At 44.7% G+C, this 16,690-nt stretch overlaps 1 protein-coding gene and 1 pseudogene across 50 annotated transcripts in view; one reads left to right on the top strand and one right to left on the bottom strand.

Annotated features, from left to right (window-relative positions):
- The window catches only part of SORBS1 (sorbin and SH3 domain containing 1), a 177,010-nt gene that overhangs the window by 147,675 nt on the left and 12,645 nt on the right, over positions 1–16,690 (top strand). For 38 of the 50 annotated variants that reach the window (XM_036223185.1, XM_036223172.1, XM_036223171.1 and 35 more), the window contains 4 exons: positions 3,022–3,068; positions 6,724–6,838; positions 6,985–7,110; positions 8,626–8,820. In XM_036223185.1, the coding sequence (XP_036079078.1) occupies positions 3,022–3,068; positions 6,724–6,838; positions 6,985–7,110; positions 8,626–8,820 (483 nt within the window). Of the gene's footprint in view, positions 1–3,021; positions 3,069–6,723; positions 6,839–6,984; positions 7,111–8,625; positions 8,821–10,286; positions 11,052–16,690 lie in introns of all 50 variants that reach the window. The other 12 variants (XM_016164111.2, XM_036223161.1, XM_036223167.1 and 9 more) reach the window with 1 other exon arrangement.
- LOC118604532 lies at positions 6,537–6,655 on the bottom strand (annotated as a pseudogene).

The following is a 16,690-nucleotide window of genomic DNA, read 5'->3' as shown; positions in this document are numbered from 1 at the left end:
CGGGGGGCCGTAGGGGATGGAAACAAGTGACACTCAAAGTGTATACAGTTTTATAATCTTTCAATATAATAGTAGATTAATATTTTTCTATCTTTTGAGTGACAGAGACAACACTAGTCATCAAAAATTTTTCTTAAAGAAATAGAAGGTATCTGGGAAGAAGAGGTAGAGAAAAGAAGGAGGAACCAGATTAAACGAAGGGAAGATAGAGGACAGAGACTCTACAGTGATGGAAAAAAGAAAATGTAATAGAGAAGAGGCTGAAGTTTACAGGTGTTAACCAGTTGCAAGGGAAGGACAGCCCCTCAGTCCTCAGCACACCAGTTCCTTTTCAAAACCACCCTGTTCTGAAGGTTCCAGTGATCCTCTTTTATAGATCTTCCTGCTTGCAAGTGATGGAGAAGATAAGATCATGCAAAGGCACCCTAGGGCTATATTCTCACTATAGACAATACATGCAAATGAAAATGCAACTGGGGCAGATTAACCATGGACAGAGGCAGGCAAACTCTGCCTAGGCTGCCCTGCCTCCCTTCTGAAGCAGTGGTTTTCAAACCTGAGTGCATCAGAATCCCCTTGGGGCTTGTTAAAATACAGATTGCAGGGCTCCATCCACAAAGATTCTGATTCTGGGATGGGGCCTGAGAATGTGTGTTTCTAACCAGTCCCCAGGTGATGTAGATGATGCCAGTTTAGGGACCATGCTTTGAAAATCGCTGTCCTAGATGGTGACTGATGTATAAAAGAAAATAGACACTAACAAGTCCCAGGTACACTGGGCTGTGTAGACATACTTCAGTCTCATTCAGTAGATTTTGACCATTAGGTCTGTGTAAGCCCCAATGGAGTGGCAGAAACAAAACTCAGACTATGCCCTTGAGAAGCTGGTAGTCTAGTGGGAGAAGAACTCTTGGAATTGTTATCTCTGTTGTAGTAAGACGATGCTGTGGGAGCCTGGAGATTAATGGATTCTGCCTCAGGGAGATCGGGAAAGAAAAAGAGGGAGATGATGCTTTGTATAAGCAATGATGACTCACATAGTATGTATTAAGAAATCAATGAAATCAGTGTTTCCAAACTTTGAGTAATGTATGTATGGACTCTCTTTAATGAAAAAGAAATTTCACTAACCCCCAGTATAGACCTAAGCCAATTCATAAATTAAATAGTAAACCACACAACTTTATTAAGTTAATTGAAGGTCATATCAATTTTTGCCTAAACTGTGTTGCTACTCAAAGTGTAAATATGGTGCTATTTTGGTATAAATTTTTTAAAGTTCACACACCTCTGTAGATAGATAGCTGTCATGGGATGACCACTTTTAATAGAATCACTGTGAGACATTTGTTATAATTTTTTCCTTTGGCATTCTTTTGTGAACTTGTCATTTATCATTAACCTCACGTCCATTCTTATTTCCCTACAGCTATTAAATTATGCTCTCTGGTCACAGACAGACACAAATGCAGGCATTGAAATTGTGTGGCATTGGCTATAAGAGAGTCATTCAGTTGACCTCTGATATGTATGTGTGTAGACAGGTAGATGGAAATACCAACATGAAAATGCAAAGATTAAAAATTCCTTTGGAGAATTCATGGCCCTTAAGAAGATCCCTACGAGACTGCAGCTTGGGAAGCCGGTCATATGGGGCATATCCCTGAGGGATTAGGATCTAAAAATAAGCTCAATGAAATTTCTCAATACCTTTTTTTCCTTCACTTAGAGTCTCCCATTTTTCCCTTTTACTATGGCTGCCCTCTTATATAAAAGAGGAAGTGTATAATCTAATTTTCATCACATTGTTTTTTTAGACTAGAAAATCATAGCAATCGAAGAAGTTGGAGCTACTCACAGCTGGGATCAGAATTATATTGGCAGCTGTAAACAGCTTGCTCATATGATTTCTCTCCCCTACCTTTAAAAAAAAAATATTTAAAATAACTACTTTTCATTGTGGAGAAGAGAGATGTACAAATAAATGTTGTCAGTAAAGGTGAACTTCTTGTTGGAATTGAAGAAGAAATTCCAAATAGAGAATGATTTAGACAAAGTGTAGCAAATAGACTTGCCTGACGGGAACAGGAGTGTAATATGAGATAAAGGCAGTTAGGTATGAGTGGAGAGAAATTACCCAAAGGTCTTAACCCACTTTAGGAACTGAGATTTGATCTGAGGGACAGTTGAGAGACTCAGCCAACTTCAAAGCAAGGAAGTGATGTGATAGAAGTATTTGAGGAATGTTATTTGTGCTCTGAGTGACAGTAGATTAGAGTGAAGAGAAGTCAAAGGAAGCTTTGTGCCTGTAGGAACTATAGGTCAGACCTGAGAGGGGTTTTGGAGGGAGGGACGGAGGGAGAAGGAGGGTTGGCGCGACTTAATGACAGACTTGATGAGGAATGGGAGACTAGGGCTGAGGGTGACCTCTAGGCCTGGCGTTCCACAATGTAAGGGCTACCCAACAGGAATGCAAGGCTTCAAGAAAGAATGAGTTCAGGGCTCACCTTATCTGTCTTTTTGGATGATCTCACAGACCATGAGAAATACATGGAGTCGAAGATGACGTGAGAGGTGAATCAGGGTTTCATCTACTTGCAGGTTGTAATTTAAGTCAGGCAAATAGAAAACATAAGAGTACAACAGCGGTAATTCCTAAACAGACTCCTGGCTAACTTTGTTTTTTGTTTTGTTTTGTTTTGTTTTGTTTTGTTTTTTGTTTTGTTTTTAATAGCCATAGTTAGCTTTGGGGAACTAGCACTTTAGCTTTGGGACTTTTCTAACCATCTCTGCTCCAGATCTGGCTCTCCATAGGGAGATTCCTATGCATGACATCAATGACCAAACATCCACCTAGTGTTCTGCTAAGGTCAGACAAGTGGAATCTTGCCCAGATTTGTACACCATAATGAGATGGTTAAATTGAATTTTTCTGCTTTGCTTTCTGGAGACTTGTGAAAATGTATCCTTTTCATTGTATACGAATTGTGACTTTAACTTGACATTGTTTCTTGTATTTAGATGAGACCTGCCAGAGCCAAATTTGACTTTAAAGCTCAGACATTAAAGTAAGTGCCACCAGTTATTTGTCATTTTAACTGCCTCTTTTAAGCACAGAAGCTCGAGCTCACTGATAGAGTTGGAGAAGTAACAGTGATAAAGAAAAAATAGTAGTTTATGGAGTTTACTATATGCCAAGGACTGTTCAAAGCGCTTTATACTGCATTACAGTGTTACATAGCTTACACTGTAATCCTGTAAGGTCAGTACTACTATTATTCCTTTGTACAAATGGGGAAACCAAGCAGCTGCAAGATTAAGGAATTTGCCCAAGCTGGTCAGTGATGGAGTCAGGATTCAAACCCAGGCATCCCGGTGCCAGGGCCTGGGTTCTTTCCACTGCGCCACCCTGCCTCCTCCTTTGTAGGGACTCAGTTTGCTTATTATAAGTGGTGGCTCGATCTGACTCACCCTTTCTACGAAAGGAGCCAAAACCAGTCTCTAAGAAGATAACTTTATCAGTTTTGCTACAATATCCCAAGAGATTAAAGGCTATGGGAACCTACAGAAGACCAGCATTTTTTTAAGTACCTTTGGGAAACTAGAATTCCTCAGAGTGCTAGATCTGTAAAATATTTCTCAGAAAGAGTGTTCTAATGTAGAAATGAGTCTGGGGACCACTGCATACTATGTCTGTACCCCCAACTTGAAGAGATACTTTGCCATTGGCCTTTAATAGCTCTAGACATCTTTCAATGAAGAAACCTCATTAGCTGATTTAACCCAGTGTTACCTAAATTTAGATGACCAGGAAACCTTTATATTTTCCATGGAATGAAATTTGGGAAATGCTACCAAAGACGGGGTTCCACAGGTCCCTCCTCACTTTATATCTAATTATGGCTTAAAATGGACCATGAGTTTTCATCGGCAGCAATGACCAGTGGACGTCCGTGGTCCTGCTGATGGGAGGCCCCACGTCTGATGACAAGAGGGAGACATTGGGAACTACTGGGTGGGGGCTGCTCAGCCATGATCTCCTCCAACACAGAACCAGGCCATGGTTTCCAGAACTTGGATACAAATCTGGTGCACTTGGGTGCGCTTGCAGTTACTACAGCCTTTTAGCCCATCAGCTAACAGAAGGTGGTGGCATCATGTACCAGAAAGATGATGGGCCTTAACGCCCCAACCATGCCGCTTATTACCTCTGTAACTGTGGGCAAGTCACCACCCTCTCCACCTCAGATGTCCTCATCTGTAAAAATGACTCTTGCAGGACAGCTGAGATAACACACAAAACATTTTGCACAAAGTAGCAAAAGTTGTTCAACTAGAGACAGGATTACAAAGATATATAATTTTTAGTTTAATCAAGTAGATACCTTCTTCTTTTTTTTCTTTGAATTGAGAAAGGTCCGTGTAATATTCATTGAATGGTATTGTGTTGACACTATTACATTTCCCTAAATTTCATTTTAAAGAGTCTTAAACCACTCTTTTCTTTAGAGCAACCCTGTCTAATAGAGTGGGAGAAAGCTGAGGTAGAAAGAACTTGTCACCACGTACCAGCACTGCCAGTACTGGAGGGTTCCTTCCTCCTGACTCAGCGCTTATCTCATGCCATTCTGTCTCCAAAGAAAGTTGATAATTTTTTTTTAAATAGTGAATGACAGATCCATAGACATGAGTCTTTTAAACATCTTCAGTCACTATGTTCTGTTTTTTTCCCATAGAATATATGTTGCTTTAAAAAGTGTTCTATGAGAGTACTTGATTCAACAAAGTTTAACATGTTTCCTTCCCACGGGACTTCTCTGAGCCTCTACTGTGCTGATGTACATGGTGACACTCCAGGAACGATCTAAAATATATATCGTTATTGTGCATCAAACCTCACTAGCACCAGACCTTGTCACATGGTTCTTTGGGGGATGGGGATGGTCCACAGCATGGGCAGGAAGGCAGCCCCAGGCACCCCGTGGTGCATATCCTTTGGCCATGACTCCAGACCTCTCACTCACATAAGCTTATCTCCTGTGTTAAGAGTGGGGCCTTTATGGCTCTCACCTACCTGTATAGTTGCAGGTCACTTAGGGTGACAGGACTGGAGCCTGCAGACTTCCAGCAGGGGTGCATCTGCTCATCTGTGTGTCTGTGGCTGGGAAAAGGGAAGGGGGAATTCAAAACACACCCAAGGAGGGCGATGGCAAAAATTTGACCAAAAACATTCCTTCTTACAGAGACATGCCCTGGATCCCCCTCACGGGCCTCTTTAGGATTAGAACCCTATCTACCAATGTGAGATTCACAAAGGATGACTTGTTCTTTCATTCAACACAGTGCTGACTTTGTGTAAAGTTTTCCAGATGTGCCTCTATTGTTGAGCCAGCATCTCTCACTTACCGTGGGGCTTCCTGACACATTGCAAAGCATTCACACCCCTTCTAAATTGCAGTCAGACACCTGTCTTTTCAGGCTATTGGTTTGGCACAAATGGAAAAGATCTAGGTCTTTTATTATTATTATCATTATTATTATTATTGTTATTATTATAGAAAATTTCAAGTTACAATTTTTGTTCTTTTAAGTTCTATTTCATTTATGTTATCTCCTTGTCTCCTTTTTTTCCTCAAAAGGAATCATTATTAGAGGTTAACATCATCATCATTGAGGCAAACAAAGGGGATAGATGTGGAAAAATTGAAAAAAGGCATGAAAAACACTTTTATTTCCCAGATTCCATTGTGTTGAAAAGAAGTGAATTAACATTTACTAAGTGTTAACTGTACTCTGCTAAGTGTTTTATTTGTAGTTTGTTGCCGAATCCTCCAACTCTTGAGTTAGCTCCTATTTTGATTAAGTATCTCAGGTATTTTGCCCAAGGTTCCAGAGCTAGTAAATGGAATGTACCTAAGTTTGAACCCAGATCTGCCTAATTTCAGAGCCTTTCTACTGCACTGTGATAGATGGATGGATAATGAGATGTGTGGGTGGATGGATGGCCAAATGGATGGATTGATAGATGATGTTAATTCATGAGAAAAAATCTGAGAGTAATTTAAAACAATGAAGGTACGCCTTGCCAGGACAGAGAAGAGAGTAGTGAAAGCAGTCAGTATCTAGAAGGAAATGTTTTCATCATTCAGTAAACATCAGTTAAAACTACTGAGTGCATTGTTTTGTGTTACATAATTATTTTGAGCATAAGACGACATTCGCAAAAAATACATGGAGAAAACCGCAAGGAACTAAGAAAGCCTCTGAGCACTTTTGAGTGCTCCTCAGTTTAAGAGTTAACATCCATTCCACAAAAAGCCTGGAAAACTTCCAAATGCATTGTAATTTCCTTCATAGTGAAGTCCTCACCTCAAAATATGGAGCCCCGCCCCTTGTGTAATTTGCTCCCTTTGACCTCACTAGAAGTCTCTTTTCGCTAAAAAACTTTTTTTTTTTTAGACAAGGCAACCCTTGGTTGACCTCACAGATTGCAAGGACCTTCTCAGTTTACAATCCCATATTTTTTTTATTTTTTACACCTACAGCACCTGGTTTTCCTAGGTGGTCTCCCATCCAAGCACTAACCAGACCCGACCCTGCTTAGCTTCTGAGATCAGATGGGATTGGGCTTGTTCAGGGTGGCATGGCTGTAGATGAAAACTGTGCGTCTTAATCTCACACATATCAAAACATCTTCTAAAATGCATGACCCTCTGTTGACAGGGAGCTTCCTCTGCAAAAGGGAGACATCGTTTACATTTATAAGCAGATCGATCAGAACTGGTACGAAGGAGAGCACCACGGCCGGGTGGGCATCTTCCCACGCACCTACATCGAGGTACCACAGCTTCTTCTCTTTCTATGGAAAATCCCAGTCATGCCCCAAACACCATTGATTTACCAAGAACTTGAGTTTTGTTTCTTCCTCTCCTCTCGTTTCCCCACTTTCTTCTCTTTTCTTTTTCACCTCTTTTCCTTCCTCAGCTTCTTCCTCCGGCGGAGAAAGCTCAGCCCAAAAAGTTGACGCCAGTGCAGGTTTTGGAGTATGGAGAAGCCATGGCCAAGTTTAACTTTAATGGTGATACGCAAGTAGAGATGTCCTTCAGAAAGGTGAGCCGCCTTCTGAACCCATGCTTAGGGGCCCTCGGGTGGCGCTGTTCTCAGGGCAGTGTGGCCCTGCAGTGGCATTGCCGCTCTGGCAATGCTGTCCAGATGCCGTAGGGATGTGAAGGGCAGTCGGAGAATCTTCCGAGGTAAGATATTTGAAAAATAAATCCTAGGCTGGTGTCAGAGGTTAACTACAGGGAGTTCACTGATTAAAGGCAGGACTTCTTGAATCTTAGACATCTTTTATAAACTGTATTCAGTCAACATTTATTGAGCACCTCATGATGTAATAAGCACTGTGTAAGTGACTAGGTTTCCCAACACAGCAATGTGGCCTAATGTGGAGAAAAGCGAGACCTTTGACACCAGGAGAAGTTTGAAAACCTTCGAAGCCAAAAGCCACGGGTTTTTTCCAAGGCACAATTTCCTCGTGTATAAAATGAAGATAAGCGGCTCTCCTAGAGCTGTTGTAAGAGGATTAAATGAAACATCCGTGAAGTCCCCAGCATGACACATGGCACCTTATTGGTGCTTGGTAAACAAGAGACACCAGTTATTATCATTATGATTGCCTTCGAGGAGCTCAGTGTGCGTATTTTGAACACAGTTAAGCAGAGCAGAGACACTATTCTTCCCAGGAATTCAAATACTCTCTTTATATGTCAGAATTCTCTGGCTTGCCAAAGTTATTAAAGTTACTAATTTTATTGAGGATTGAGGGAAATGAGGTGAGCCCCTTTATAGAAAAGAGAAATATTGGAGGCAGCCCAATTGCCTAACATCAGGAGACCACTAATTGTATCATTGTATGTCCATGAAACAGAATATCTTGGAGTGGTCCATTCATTAAGCTGTGCATCACTGTTAAAAATATCAAATTATATTTCTTGATAAAGAAGGACTCTCAGTATATGTGATTAAGGATTTAAAAAAGCAAGTTGGAAAAGGGAAATATAGTGCATACTCAATTTTTATAGGAAAATATGTGTGAGTCTAATTCACATGTATAGAATTCAATCTGGGAAGTAAAGTACATACATCAAAATATTAACAGTAGTTACCCCAGGTGCTAATATTATGGATGATGACTATTTTCTGCTTTATGCTTGTGTTTTAATTTTTCTATAATTATACAGGAAAAAATAAAGTTATGAAAAGGAAGGGGAAAAAAAGAGAACCCCCCAAAACCTCTGCCTTAGAAAAGGAGTTGGAATATCTGTCTGTTTTGCATTAAATGACTCATAAACACTACATTTACCTGCTAGCTTGGGGGAATGAATCTGACCTTCCCATTTACTGAAATGTTTTAAGACCAGGCTTAACTCCCCAGCATCCAGATAGCTCTATTGCTGTTAGCTTCCCTATCCCAGTGAAATTAATTTCATCCAGGTCTAGCAAGGAAGGTTTTTCTGAGCAAAGAATGTGATAAATAATGCAGATAGAAGAGAGTACAGGCAGGAGCCTTGGGCATGCTGAGCCATCGTGGGACAAGGACCCTTGCCTCGCCGTGTCTTACAGGGTGAAAGGATCACGCTGCTTCGACAGGTGGACGAGAACTGGTACGAAGGGAGGATCCCAGGGACGTCCCGGCAAGGCATCTTCCCCATCACCTATGTGGACGTGATCAAAAGGCCACTGGTGAAAAACCCAGTGGATTACATTGACCTGCCTTTCTCCTCCTCCCCAAGTCGTAGTGCCACCGCGAGCCCACAGGTACCTAAGCTTCTCGTCACTGGCTTTCATACTCAGCATGACAGACCCATGGTGCCGATGGCACACAGCCCCTGGGGTGGTTCTTCAGCACTGTGATGAAGAACCGTCCTCGGCAATGCAGCGTATACACCCCGGGACCTGTTGTCATGCATACGAATGGCATTTTTCACACACTTGGTTGGAGAAATGCTAGCACAGGGGAAAGGAAAGAACATAAGGTGATTGCTCTGGGGATAACATAACTAGGGAAAGAGAAACGAGATCCTTTATTAGTTGGTCCAAAACTCTACTGGGAGCGTCCCATCCTGGTTAAGGCTGGTGATCTGGGTGCCACCACCGCACCGTACATACCATGGCCCAGCACTGTTCTCTTAGTCATCTTGCCGGTCAGGGTTGGCCTGCAGAAAGTAAAGATCCAGAGTGTTCTTTGCAAGCAGAAACCAGGTTAGAAAAGGAATTTACAGCATCTCTGTCTACACTGGGCTGAAAGGAAGTAACTTTATAGTAAAATGTTTGCTTTCTTGAACCTTAATTATGAGCAAGCTTGTTTTAAAATATAAATTGTTCTAACTCATCCCGACTTTCCCAAAGCAAAGAAAAAATTAGGACCTCAGGCTCAGGAGAGGCATGGTGGGACGACTTCCTGTGAAAGAGATGGACTATACCACCATTGTAGGTTGTGGGGAGGATGGCCAGAGGACGGGGGGCAGGACTGGGGCCCCAGGATGACACTTGGATGGTGCCTGTTTTCTCTCATTCTCTGATCATTTCCTCCTCTTCAACTGCCCATCACTGACCCCAGGAGTTGCTTCTTGGCAAAAAGCACAGCAAGATTCATATCCTGTGATCTTAAGGGAAGAGAGTGTGAGGTGGGCACAGGGCATTCTGCTTTGTAATAATATGGAAAACTCACCTAGATTTTTTGCCTGACCATAAACAAGTGTGACTATAAAACAAAATGACTACGCTGTTCATACTCCTCTCTGCAAGGCTCTTTGCTGAGCTCCCTAGAGAGAGTAAAAGCCCAAGGAAAGGCAGTGGCAGGCCACCGTTTTTTCCTTCATGGTTCTGGGTCACGGCTTCAGTAGCAGAGCGGGTTGGGTGGGGCATGGTGGAGAGCTCCCACTGTGTCCCTTTGAAAGTCTGATTCTGCAGACAAGGCCAGCACCGTGTGTAACTGCCCCGATGGGACCCTTTCTTCCATCTCCACACAACTTGCTTCTTCCGTCTTGCTCCTGACTGTAGAAGTGCATGAACGTGTGCACACACACCCACACACACACACACCAGTTTCCTCTCCAAACCTAACTGGATGATTTCCTTTCCGACACCAGACTGTCCCGCTCATCCTCTCCATTTCATTCCTCTCTGTATATCCTTTGTGATTATGTCCCTCCTTTCTTCTTTATGCTGACCCTTGTACCTTTTACTTTTTTTGTTTTCCTCTCTCTCTTTCTCTTTTTAAGTTTCCCAGTCATAGCAAGCTCATCATACCAGCCCCCTCATCTCTGCCTCACCCCCACCGAGCCCTGTCCCCTGAGATGCACGCCGTCACCTCTGAGTGGATCTCGCTGACCGTAGGGGTCCCAAGCAGGCGTTCTCTGGCCCTGACCCCACCCCTGCCTCCTCTGCCAGAAGCTTCTCTCTACAGCACTGACCACCTCTCCCTGTTGGCAAGGCCCAGTCCCTCCCTGTCCTTTAGGCTCCCCCATTCAAGTTGGTCCACACCACGCTCAGTAGTTTCCCCACGGGCCCTACCTCCCCCACACAAAGCCTCCTCCCTGGCACCCGGTGCCCAGGCCTCCCTTCACATCAACGGAGACAGTGGTGTCCACATGCCACCTTCAGGGATCCACCAGGATCGCTTCTCCCAGCCACTGCTTGGGAGCTCCGACAGGGTCATCTCGGAGCTTAGCGATGCCTTTAGCAGCCAGGGCAAGCGGCAGCTGTGGCGAGAAGAAAGTGGACAGTATGATAGGAAAGCAGAGAGGGAGGCAGGTGAGAGATACCCTGGTGGACCCAAGATCTCTAAGAAGAGCTGCCTGAAACCGTCAGACGTGGTCAGGTGCCTGAGCACCGAACAGAGACTCTCAGATCTCCACACCCCCGAGGAGAGCCGGCCCATCAAGCCCCTGGGTAGCCCTTTCCCGGGAAGGGAGGCTGAGCAGACAGAGCTGCATAGAGGTGGCGAGCAGGCTGAGAGGAAGGCCGCTCGGAGAGGTGTGAGCCAGGTAGGCCTGCAGCATGACACGTGTGCCTTGGCGTCTCAGTTGGCAGGGTGGGCCAGACGTCTCACCCACGGTCCATCTACTGAGGCTGCGTGGATGCCGATGAGACTCACACTTGCTTGCCTTGGGAGTAAAAATATCACTTAGGAGGGAATGGAGGCATCATTGATTAAGGTTTCAGGGCTGGGGACAGTTGGAGGCAAAAAGATAGGCTCTATTCTGGCCTCTTGAGGTAATTCAAAAGTTATCCCCACTTTGGGCGCCTCCTGGCCTGGTACTAAAGCCCTGAGAAGGAAGGCCTTCCTCATGCCCCCTTCATGCTGTGGAGAGCATCTCAGTTCGCTTGGACTAACACAGCTGAGAACACCAGGCTTCAGTTTGGCTCAGTGTGGTTTGGTTTTGTGCGAGATACACCTTGTTTCCATAACCCATGGCGCTCTGCCGATGCTCAGCTCCGTCAGGTGTTCGTCCTGTCTCATGTTTGTATGGCTGCGTGGGGCCTTTGTTCTCTGATGAACAAATGCATTTTGGTTCTGGGAGGATCATGCAGGCCCAGCATTGGGGCCCTGACAGGTATGGGGTCCTTGAATGGGCACATCAGGTTTGTAGGTGACTGTCTCATCTCCTCTCTGGGTCAGCTACAAAGATTTCAGGGTTTGGATCAAGGTGGCCTTACAGTGTTATGAAAGCTGAAAAATTTGGGGAGAGGCGAACTTGGCAGTTAGACCATGATTCTGATTTTGCTATGCTGTTTAATACCCCAAGTCAAAGACTTTGGGCAGCTTCTACAAAGGAGCTAGGTTTAAATGCCTACTCACCTCCTACCGTCTAGTGACTTTGGAGTTACTTCCCCTCTCTGAGCCTCAGTTTCCTCATCTGTAAAACAGATAATAACTCCTACCTCATAGAGTAGTTGAGAGAATTCCACGAAGTAATGCATGAGAAGGGCTAAGTGTAAGGGTTGGGAGTGGAACATGGTCAGCACTTTGTAAATGAAAGCTGTCCATTTGGGGTGATCTAGAGCCGCTCTGGAACTGAGAACATTCTAGAATGTCTGTAGAACCAGATGGAATTCTTAACGATGCCTCTCCAAACCATGTATTTGTCTACTGTGTACAATGCCCACAGTAGGCTGTGCTTGATCTCAGACCTACAATCCCACTTTTCCTTTAAAGTTTCATTTGTTCACTCAACAAATCTTTATGCAAGACCTGCAGACAGCAGCCTCTGGTCAGGGGTCGTTGCACCCCTTCTCTTGAGCCTGTGGTTCCAGCTGTGAGACCGGTGGACACAGCAGTGTCACGGCAGCATTAACAGAGGCATGCTTAGAGCACATGGCCGCACAAAGGTCCTAAATGCAGATGCTGCCAGACTTCCAGCCCCAGCCTCACAGTCAAGAGTGGGGGACCATTCGTTGGGGGAAGGACAACGTAAGACGTTGATGACTAGTCAAGGTTAGCCTCTCGCTAGCAAGCCACCTGCCTTTCCCCAGCCACAGTTTTCTCCTGTGCAAAGCATGAATACAAGTGACCCCTCCCTTGTAAGGTGGTTGTAAGGATTAAATGAGGAGTTGTGGTGCCTGATGTGTGGGAAGGCTCCAGAAAGTGAATTGTTGCTCTGGCTGCAGTGTGGGGCTGAGGGAAATAACAATACCAGTGGAAGGCTTTGTCTGGCCCCGGAGCAGGTGTTCCCAGAATGTGTTCTGTGAGGAAGAAAAAGGTATTCATTTAAGGAAAGAATAGTTTGTTAGGGAGAGGTGAAGTGACTACTTGAAAAGAATTCACTCTCTCTGACAGAGGAACAATTGTGTAAACATTCTAAGTCAGTCCTCGGTGCCTGGAGACCTCGTTATTGTCAGCAGTGAGTCACAGAGACCTGATCCCAGGACCGGTGTGCACAGGAAGCGCGCGTAGGGCCGGAGTGCCGGGTGAGGTTAGGGGTAAACGCTTCCCGCTTCCTACCCGAGGGCAGCAGGGGGAGGGAAGCAACACAGAAAGCCAGGCTTGTTGACCCCAAGTGTACCACTTCCTGTTCCCTCCCTCTCGCCTGCTCTCCCAGCACAAGCCCTTCTCCATGAGTACACCCAGGCTGTGCGCTCTGTTGAGAGCTAGAGGGTTGTGTGAAAGGGGCTCCTGCCCACACACCTCCGTCTTAACCCCCTCCTCATTCCCTTCCTGTGACTGGGAGCAGGAGCGGGCAGCTCGAGAAGCGGGGTCCTTCAGAAGAAGCTTCCTGCCTCTTGAGGCCCTTTTTGGGTGACAGCTAAATATGGAAAGGACTTCAGTGACAACTATTCTTTGGTGGCCCCTCAGGATGATGTGACCTCAGGCTGTGTCACTTGTTTAGATAAATGCATTCCAGACCAGTTTATGTTATCAGGAAACTTGTTGGCCACTCTCCTCCTTGCTGTGGAGAGCTGAACAAGAAGTTCCACTTTGTGATAGTTGTTAGGAAGCCGAGTTGAGTATCTGACCAGTAAGGAAGGAAATTTTACTCAAGAGCCTTAAAATAACAGACATCCTGAAATGCTGTGTTCGTTTACTCTTCCATTCGAGCACAAGGGTGTTCCAGGCACTGAGCTAAGTGCTGCGTGAGTTGGGGACAAGCATCGTCAGGGGCTTCCTGCTGCTCTCAGGAAGGTCTGTCTTCCTTCATGGGCTCTGAGGCCATTTAGACGGCAACCTGGCCTCCTCTTCCAGAGCCTCCCATGCTTGTTTGCCTGGATAATTCTCACCTGCCCTTCACTGCTCTACTTAGATGCTACTTCTTCTAGGAAGCCTTTCCTGACAACACCGCCCCCCACCCTGCAAGACCAGGTGCTCCGGTGTTGTGCTGCCCTGCGTCTGACCTGTGGGAGCTGTTGCCAGCTCTGTGGTATTCATTTGCTCCTTTGCTTGTCTGTGTCACAGTTAGAGTATTAGCACCATAAGGTCAGGGACCATGACACCAAACATATGGAAGGTACTCAATAAATATTTGTTCAGTGAAAGAGAAGATAAAATATGACTGACCCCACCTAAAGGAGTATGTGATCTTTATTGGGGAAATGACACGTTCACAAATAATTGTAGAGACAGAAGGAGAGTCACAAAGAGCTCACTCTGAAAGTTCAAAACTGGGAGAAATAATAAGCCACGGGAGAGGGAAGGGGGCTTATAGAACGGGGAGTTTTAAGATAAGCAAACCGTAAGGAGGGTGGTATTCAAGGCAAGCAAATAGTCCAGACTCGGCCCAGAGGTGCGAATGTGAAAGGGGAGAGTGGGGAATGGGGAATGGTGAGCTCCTGCTTTGGGCGAGCTGCAGGGTGTCTGCAGGTGGGTAGTAGGGGGCAGTGTGGAGAGGGGGCTGGAGTAGAGCATGGAGGGGCTCGTTGGTGCCACGGTGGATATTCATCAGTTCCTCCTAACAGCATGTCTGGTCATCTTCCTCACAGTCACGTGACCCTGCGGCTCGGTTGTCAAACTGCCCCGTTTGGTGCCAAGTCCCTGCTTTTGCCACTTGCCTTCCCCCTAGTCATCTTTCCAGCCCTCCCCACTGCCCCCAGCTCCACAGATGTGCAGAACACTTCTTGCGAAAGTTTTCACTTTTCGCTCCTTTGTAGCCTCCCAGACTGATATCACATTGGGTCCATTGTTCATGTGTTTAGGTGTGTGTTCCCTGAACAGCAGAAGGGGGTGAGTCAAGTGAGGGGGTGTCTAGGGGGTATCAGGGTCGAGCGGGAAGAGCACTGCATTGACAGGATACCCGATTCCAGCTCGAGCTCTGCCATTAGCCTGCCGTGTGTCTTTGGATGAGTCATTTCCCTTCTCCGGCAGCTTCCCAGTCTGTAAACAAAAGATTCCGACAAGAAAACTAAAGTTCTTTCTAGCTTTATTATTCTTGATTAGCTTAAAATCCTGTGTGGATTTCAGGTTGTTTTTTTGTTTTTTTTTTAAAGAGCAAATATAAAATTTAAGTAGGAGGTTTATTATAGACCTGCAGACTTTCTCAATTAAAAAATGAATGTTTTTCCTTTTAGTATTTGAGGGGCAGCTTAAGTAATTGGATAAAACATACATACAAGATGCCCAAGAGTTCAGAAGCATCACCCAAGGTCCTGGATTTTATTGGGTGTAATTTTGGCCAAGAAAGTTTAGAATGATCAATCAAGAAAGTAAAGGGGAAGATCACCATGGACATCGTTATCATTAGCATCATCAAATGTTTATTGGGCTTCCCCAAGATAGAAGCGCTATTGCTGACTGGTATCCATCCTTGGTTTTTGAGTCCCTATAGTTGTTGAGAGAGCCTCACTGAGTTTTAAATTAAAAGACTCTTTAAAGATCATCAACTCCAGTTTTCTGGTCATGAAACTTTTGAGAATCTGAGGTCAGCCAAGGACTCCAGGCCAACACATACAGTATTGCATAAAGTTTCAAGAGACTCACTCCTGAGTCCATCTGAGAGCTGAGTCCATGAACCCCCAGGTTAAGAATCCCTAATCTATTTGACTTTTGTGATGAGATGAGAAAGCTGAGACCTGAGAAGAGTGACAAAACTTTTGTGATATCAGTTTGGTTTCTAAAGGGAAGAAAGCCAATCAAACAATAAAATCGGAGAGCATGAAGTTTAAAATAAATGTTCAAGGGAAATATTCAGGAAAGCTACGTGTCCTCAAAATGTCTGTCTGAGAAACGCAAGAACAAACTTTTCTACAGCCTTAGGGAAAGGAGAGGAGAGAAAACTACTCAACTGATGACAGAAAGATGTGCTTTGGTGACATCAAGGGAACATCCTTTTCTACATGAAAACTAGGTTAGTTTCGAGAAAGATAAGAGCAAAGGCATAGGCCTGCTCTGAGCATGGACATCAGAAATAGAAGGAAAGCATGTGATGTGTGACTCGGAAGAACAAAAAGATGTTAAAGATGTTAAGACACCCAGCTAAAAGTGGGAAACATTTTCCTTTGACTCACTCAGACGGGAAATCTCTAAATAAATGCAGAAGGTGTTTAACACTTTACGGGCTGGGGAGAGACATTGGCTGCAGTTCTTACAGCAGTAACCAGGAGGTATTGTCTCAATACCAAAGTAGGGAACTTAGACCCAGAGTTGAAATGTCCACCCCTAAAAAAGTACTAGGAGGAATGGTAGACGGTAGAAACCCTAACGCCAGCTACAGAGCACCGAGCAAGTTAAGGAGACCTCTTAATCAGCACACTTCTCCAGCTGTCTGGCATTTCCCCAGCAGAGCACAAGCCCAGGAGATCCCGGTGTAGTGGGATGCGTAGGACTTGGAGTTAGAGAGACCAGGGTTAAAATTCTGGGTCTTCAAATTCCCAACTCAAATATGTTAGGTCCTACTTTTATAAAATGAGGTGCATTAGGGCCACCTTATTGAGTTGTTATGATTAAGTGCAATACCATGGAGATGAAAGTGCTTAGCACAAAGCATATGGTTAGAACTCAATAAATACCTGTTGTGTGACACCAGGTAACAGGGAGGAGAAACAGAAGCAGTTTACTGTGTTCTCCTTACCCTATTCCAGCTGATGAGAGGAAGATGGGGGAAGAAAGAGAAGAAAGTCGACCATGGGTGAATCCTTTTACTTTGGGTTACACAAATCCAGAATTTAGAAAATTCAGAATTTGTACTCTGCAAGT

The sequence above is a fragment of the Rousettus aegyptiacus genome, unplaced genomic scaffold (genome assembly GCF_014176215.1).
Source record: "Rousettus aegyptiacus isolate mRouAeg1 unplaced genomic scaffold, mRouAeg1.p scaffold_m13_p_6, whole genome shotgun sequence".
Taxonomy (NCBI): Eukaryota; Metazoa; Chordata; class Mammalia; order Chiroptera; family Pteropodidae; genus Rousettus; species Rousettus aegyptiacus.
Note: the sequence above shows the minus strand (reverse complement) of the source record. Positions and strands in the feature narration are given on the sequence as shown.